This window comes from Pieris brassicae, chromosome 4 (genome assembly GCF_905147105.1).
Source record: "Pieris brassicae chromosome 4, ilPieBrab1.1, whole genome shotgun sequence".
Taxonomy (NCBI): Eukaryota; Metazoa; Arthropoda; class Insecta; order Lepidoptera; family Pieridae; genus Pieris; species Pieris brassicae.
Genome location: NC_059668.1, coordinates 4062698 through 4069627, shown reverse-complemented (window position 1 = coordinate 4069627; position 6930 = coordinate 4062698). Strand labels below are relative to the sequence as shown.

The following is a 6930-nucleotide window of genomic DNA, read 5'->3' as shown; positions in this document are numbered from 1 at the left end:
GCAATGTAAAATTGAATCTTAATTCATAACATACATTAAATTAATTAATTTAATAATTAGGAATTTCTAGTTTATTATAGAATTTATAAAAGAATAATTCTACCAAATCTACTTATTAACATTGTGTGTGAGTGTTCCAAAATATACTTTGGAAACAATACAGTAACTTATTGAAAGATATGTTAATGTATCAAAAGTTTTTTTTTAATATTCAAATTCACTAAAGTAGTTTTATCCTGAGACTTTTAAAAATACAAACATTACAGAAAATAGTAAAAAAAAGTAATAAAAATAAAAATTTCAATGTTATATTAAAATATTTTATTATATACTTATACACCAGTATGACTTAAATTTGATATATTTACATAACTATAACGATTTAACATTAATAGGACTCGACTCATTTTAGCTATTGTAATTAACATTATTTAGTGTTTGATATCTATTAACGATTCGTTTCTTAATCACTAAAATAATAATGATGCTCAAATAATTTAATGACAATTATAATAATGTTTTCGAAATAGTTTATATTTATAACGCTCCAAGATTCTGCAACATTTAGTATTGCTAAGTGCTCAGTGTGAAAAATATTTATACAAAATGCAAAATGTTAATAATCATGTTCAAAGTGGTATGAGAGTAGATAAGTGTAATAGTGCGGCAAATATAAATCACACGGAAATACATAAACTGGTAAGTAAGATTTTAAGGGTAATAGATAATAATCCAGTAACTGCTATGGCATTAGATTTCTACCTCTGTCTGATCCTTTTTTCAAAGACCAGTTGCTTTATGTCTTAAAAGTACGGCTTAACTGTTTTAATCTGCTAGGTCTTTATTGTAAAGAAGACATTGAAGAAGGTGTAACACATACTCGCTTTTATTCCTAATCGTTTAATCCTCTTAGTCCAGTTATGATGCTCATTTAATACTGGGCTCAATAACAAAACAAAACACGGGTTTTTGGAAAGTCTGTTCTCTTAATGGGTACTGTTAGGATTGTTTTTAAATTAAATGATATTTACGGAAAAATTATATAGACAAAACACTTTTACCTATAACATTTGTTTGTAATAATTGTGACAAAAAATATAGGTTTGTTGTGTATTGTATTTACCTATTGTTTCTTCTTTCAGGTCTCCTCTACTCAAAGTTATATAAGCAGAAATCCCAAAAAATCTAGAAGATTGAGGAGTTCATTTACAACTGAACAACTTAATTATTTGGAAAGTGAATTTAAGAAATTCCCTTACATAGGAAATGTCAATCGTCAAGAATTATCTAGAAATTTGAATCTTCCTGAGAGGGCAATAAAAATCTGGTTCCAAAATAGAAGAATGAAAGAAAAAAAGGAATCAAATAAAGAGGAAGACATAAACCAATGTGTTTCTATAAAAATCACTAATAATCCATTAAATAATGTGCATAATTTGCAATCAGCTAATGATGAAATTAATGTATCAACACCATTACAAGTTGAAAGTAACGAGGCAAAATATGTTGCAATAAAGCCTAGCATAACTGATAATACACCAATCAATTACACCGTAAAAGATTCTAGGGAACAAGAAATAACCACTACCACGGAAACTATTGATACTGGAAAAACCAACCATAAGCATGTACCACTGTATAATGACCGAAAAATGGAAAACAAAAATCTAAGTAAAACTAATGATCTCAAAGTAGAAAACGTCATAACATCCTTTAAAAGCATAGAAGAAGATAATGGAAGTAAAAACCGGAACACCAGTCCCTGTTTAGCTCAGTCCCAAGATATGCCTGAAGATTTATCTCGAAAGTCCAAAACCAAGTCTTCGATTGAATTAAAAGCTCAACATTCGTATACAGATTCAGGAAGTGTGCCGGTATATATACCAAACTGTTATACACCGTCCTATATTCCTGGTAACGTTTTATGGAATCCTAACATGGGAATTATTACAAATGGGGCTGTACCGACATACCCACCTAGCTCTTACATTATCAATCAACAGAATTTGCGAAAAAGTAATTGTCATTGTGATTGCCACCTTCAATTGATTCCCCAGGTTACAGAGAATCCAGGGCCATATTTTCCGGTGTATACCATTCCCTTCACAGCTCATTTACAATAAAAAACAAAAATATTTGTAATGTTTAATTAAATTATTATAGAAATACAGATTATTATTATAGGTACAATAAAGAATATACTCAAAATAAATTTTATTTTATTCACAATAAATAAATTATAATTAACCTTATTCTTACTTAATATTATTACAATTACAATTAAACATTTTATTTACATTACCTTAGGAAATAAATATAGAACAGGAAAAAAGAACATCTAATAAATAATAAATTATTTGGTAAAGATATTTTAAATAGATATAGAATTTTTATTAGAAAACTTTAAATAGAAAATATAGTCATTTAAAACTTATCATAATCTTAATTTAATAAAAAAATAAACCTATTAACTAGAAATATGCAATACACTGAGTACTATATAACACTGTCGAAAATAAATAAAAACATTTTGAAAAGTTATACTTGAAATTCGTTAATGTTAAATGTACTTGTGGGCCATTCATAACCATTTTCAATACAATTGCCATAATGATAAATGTCTGAAGGTTGGTAATAATGTGTTGAATTTGTAGGATAGTATTGAGTTGGATAAATATTAACATCATTTTGAAAATAGAATCCTGATGCATAACTATTGTATGCGTTGTTACAATATTGTTGTTTTAGACCTTCAAAGTTATTTTGAATTTCCTGTGGAAATATGTAGGTGTCTGGGTACTGAATTTCCTCCGGCAAACTTTTATGAACATTATTTTTTTCTGATAATGGTTGTGAGACAGGTGACGGTGGAGTAACGGGTTCAATTAAAGAACTTTCACTAGATGTATCGCTTGATTCAGAAGATTCCTTCTTCTCCTTCATTCTTCTGTTTTGAAACCAGACTTTGACACATTTGTCACTGACATTTAGCCGTTTTGCGAGTTCGTGGCGTCCTTCGGCATCTACGTATTTTTTTCGCCTGTATGCATTTTCCAATACATGTAATTGATCTGTCGTGTAGGCTGTGCGCATGCGTTTATTCTTCTTTCGGACTATCTTGGTAACCAAGGAATCTTTAACATAAAAATAATTATTAAGTTCATGTATAAGTTTTTTGTTGTATTGGAAATAAGAAGAATATTCTAAACTTTATGCTAAATTGTATATTTGTACATCGTTTTGCCGTTAAAAGAACGCTTGCTTTAATCTAAGGTTTAGACGGTAGGTGATAAACTTCATTAAATTGAGACTTCTTTAGATGTTATTGTGTGAGAAATATAATAATGGCGTCCTTACAAACATCCTTAAAAATATAGTTTATAACAAAATGTCGTTAATTTGACATAGTCCTTATCTATAAAAAATGAGATTAAATGTTGTCCGAGGAATTAGTCCTATTGCTAAATGAAAGTAATAGTCTCTCAAAGTAGTATAAAAATTGCCTTAAGACGGGCCGAACTACATTTTCTTAGTCAACTGACCTTTATCCGAAAGTTGATTCTTCTCCGGCCATATTGTGTGGAAAGGCCGATTTTCCCAACTGGTAAGCTATAAAACAACAATTATTAGTAACGGTTTTCGCCACGACATAATTTCTTAGAAAAATACAAATATTTACCTCATTCATATTCCCTAAGGGTGTAATCGGGTTTAACAATATATTATCGAACATATTTCAATAAAAATAAATTAAATAAAACTATTAAAAACGAAACTTAACAAAGACCACGCACTACTCGAGCAAAACTGCACGACTTAAACGATCACATTGGCGTTGGACAATATTTTTAAAAGTACCTTCATTTTTATGGAAAAAAATGTGATATACATTTTTTTGAGTTTTAATTAACAATTTAAAATTTAATTATAATATTTAACACACATAAGTTATTATGGTATTTTTATGTAGAAAAATACTCTCTATTTTGAATATTATTATTTTTATTAACACTACATATAATAAATATAACCAAAGACAAACGCGGCTTTTAATAGTCTATGAACTAAACTCAGTTGGCGCGATACAAATTCAAAAACGTTCACACAAGGTACAATATATTGGTATATGGATTTCATCATCGCTAAAAGCCTGAAATAGCTATTGAATATTCCATAATACGTCACAGAATGTTATACATAATACATATTTATAGTGAGATTATTAATAATAATACCGTTACACCTACTTTTTAGTATCGATGTGTGTAAAGTATGTTTTTTTAATTATTATTATTAGGGTTATTTTATGATGTAGTCATTATTAGATTATTATTAATAGAGTCACATTTGAGATTTCAATTTTATTTTAGACAATGTAACTCGGAAATCGAATTATTGTACCAAATTTCAAATCCGTCCAAATCCGTTAGGGAACGGTATTCTTAATTCAAATTAAACAATATGCAATATTTATTAAATGCCGATGGTCTAACTGGTTTGAGGTAAAGAAAGTGTTTATGATGGTGTTTTTTTTATATTCACAAACAAATCGATTAGGCGCAGGTATACAGTAATGAGGGTCTAGGATTAAGCCAATAGTCATAATAACATCTTAGGGATGAAGATAATGACTTCCGAATTGAGTAAGTATAAAAGTATAGGTTTTGCAAATTTTTTAATTAGTTTATTTTGTGCGTGCTAGTGAAAGGGTTGTGGAAGTTGTGATAAAAATGGATTTTTTCGGAACGAAGAATGCTGTGCAAGAAATGGTTTGTTGATTTTTAATATTATTTAAATTAAGTTATGGTTATGTGTTTGTTTTGAAAATTCTATTTCATTGGTAATTTAGATTTAGTTCATACATTTGATTACCAAAGAAATAATAATTTAGTGCTAGAATTCTGTATTTTATTATAACTAGTAACAAAAAGTTAAGTGTAAATAATATTTTAAAAACTCACAGCCAATTTTTATTTATTTAAAAAGCTTTACTTTTGCATAAATTATATTTTTCTAATTTCTTATTATATTTTAGGGGTTGCCGCCCGCGCAGAAAAAGGTCAAATGTAATCTACAAAGTTTTTATGAAAACTTCGATCCGGATAGCAATGATGTAAGCAATGTTTATCTTAATTTGTGTGATATATTTCAATGTGAAACAAAGGCTATATAATATTTATTATGACTACATGTAAAATATCTAAGATTCAGCAAACATGTCTATGTTCAATTGGGAGATAAATTCTGATTAATAAATATTCTTATAAAAATATATTTTATTTTCAGGATTGTATGTTTGATTCACCGCGCAGCCAAGCGTACGATGAGCAACCTTGCATTCAAAGCCTTAACGCAGAAAGGGCCCAAGGAAACCAAGGACATTGCATTCAGGTACTTATAATTTGTATATAACTGAATATTTTAATTTTTGTCAGTTTAATTTAATATTATTTCACTGTGTATAGAGCAAAAATTTTAAATTATTTAATTTAAATTACATCAAAATATTTTTAGGTCGTTAGTTTTTCGTTGGACTAACTGTATATTGTTGGATTTCAGATTACCTCACAACCGGTGAAATCAGATAAATGGAGCAACTTCTTCCAGTGGCAACCAGAGAATCATGAGCCACTTACGAAGAATGCTTCAAAGGGCTCCGCCGTTCATGGCAACCGTAAGTGTTTCTACTATTTTTAATACAGAGTATTTTTATACGTTTTAATGTTTATTTTTAGTGATTTTCGTTCAAAATTTAAATTCCTTAATAAATTATGTTATACAACTAAAGTTTTATATATAGTTAACTGCCTTTTGCAAATAGCGTTGTTAGAATAGTTAGCTATATGTCTCAACAACCCTTATGATCTTGTTCTATGATTCCTAAACATTAAACATTTTCTACTAATTATACAATATCTGAAGAATGAATTTGTTTAGAGATATAACAAAAGGATTAGTATTTTAGCGCATGTTTTAAGCGTATATTATATCGTTAATTTTAATTTCGCAGATTCGGGCAACCAACAAATCAAGAGAAGTATATCAAAGAAGAAACGTACCCGTACGATGTTCACAACTGAACAAATTATATCAATGGAGCATATCTTTAAATCCAGGCCTTACATCTGCCAAGACGAGAGACAAGAACTATCTCTTAAATTAAATGTCAGTGAGAGGGCGATCAAAGTCTGGTTTCAGAATAGACGGCGAATGTCCGACAGGAGAGAGAAGACTGAATTACCAGAATCACCAATATCCGACGAAAATTGTAACTCAAATACTGACAGGCTTGCATACATTGAACACTTAATTAACGAGAGGACTGATGAATTCGGTAACGTAGCTCTTGATGATAAGGTGATGACTGCATTAGTAAGTGTTATTGATGAACATTTACCTCGGGAAAGTACTATATTATTAAATTATTTACGATCAAACCAGCAAGATACTTTACAGTCGACTTCTCCAGAAACTTGCAGTAACAATGAATTAATGAAGTATGAATGTATTTCACCGTCCAGTGTTATAGATGAATTTTTGAATTGATTTGAACTTAATTCATTTCTGCAGTCCAGTTTTTTTAGGTTATATAGTATTTTTTAAATAGGTTTTATGAATTATGTAAATATGTATGTATAATGTAAATATTACTAAACTTATATTATATAAGTTTCGTTGTAAATACTAATTTTAACGTAATAAATAGTAAATGTAATATTTTTGTTTGAAGTTAAATATCCCTTTATCGGCTTTGATAAAAAATACCCACTAAAAATCGAAATATATTTGCGCAAGTCATGCATTTACTAAAAAATAAAACTGCAACGTGTTAAGTAGCAATAAATTTATTAAAGTTAAATATATATTTACAGTCAATAAAATATTAAGTGGAACTTATAAAAATATTTTACACATATTTATTCTTATATC

The 6930-nt window shown here is 28.6% G+C and overlaps 1 protein-coding gene across 1 annotated transcript; it reads left to right on the top strand.

Annotated features, from left to right (window-relative positions):
- The first annotated feature begins 606 nt into the window (after nucleotides 1-606).
- On the top strand, nucleotides 607-2123 carry LOC123708330 (retinal homeobox protein Rax-like). The gene is made up of 2 exons (XM_045659002.1): nucleotides 607-699; nucleotides 1143-2123. Exons 1-2 carry the CDS (start codon nucleotides 607-609, stop codon nucleotides 2121-2123), a joined length of 1074 nt encoding a protein of 357 aa, XP_045514958.1.
- Nucleotides 2124-6930: the final 4807 nt, after the last annotated feature.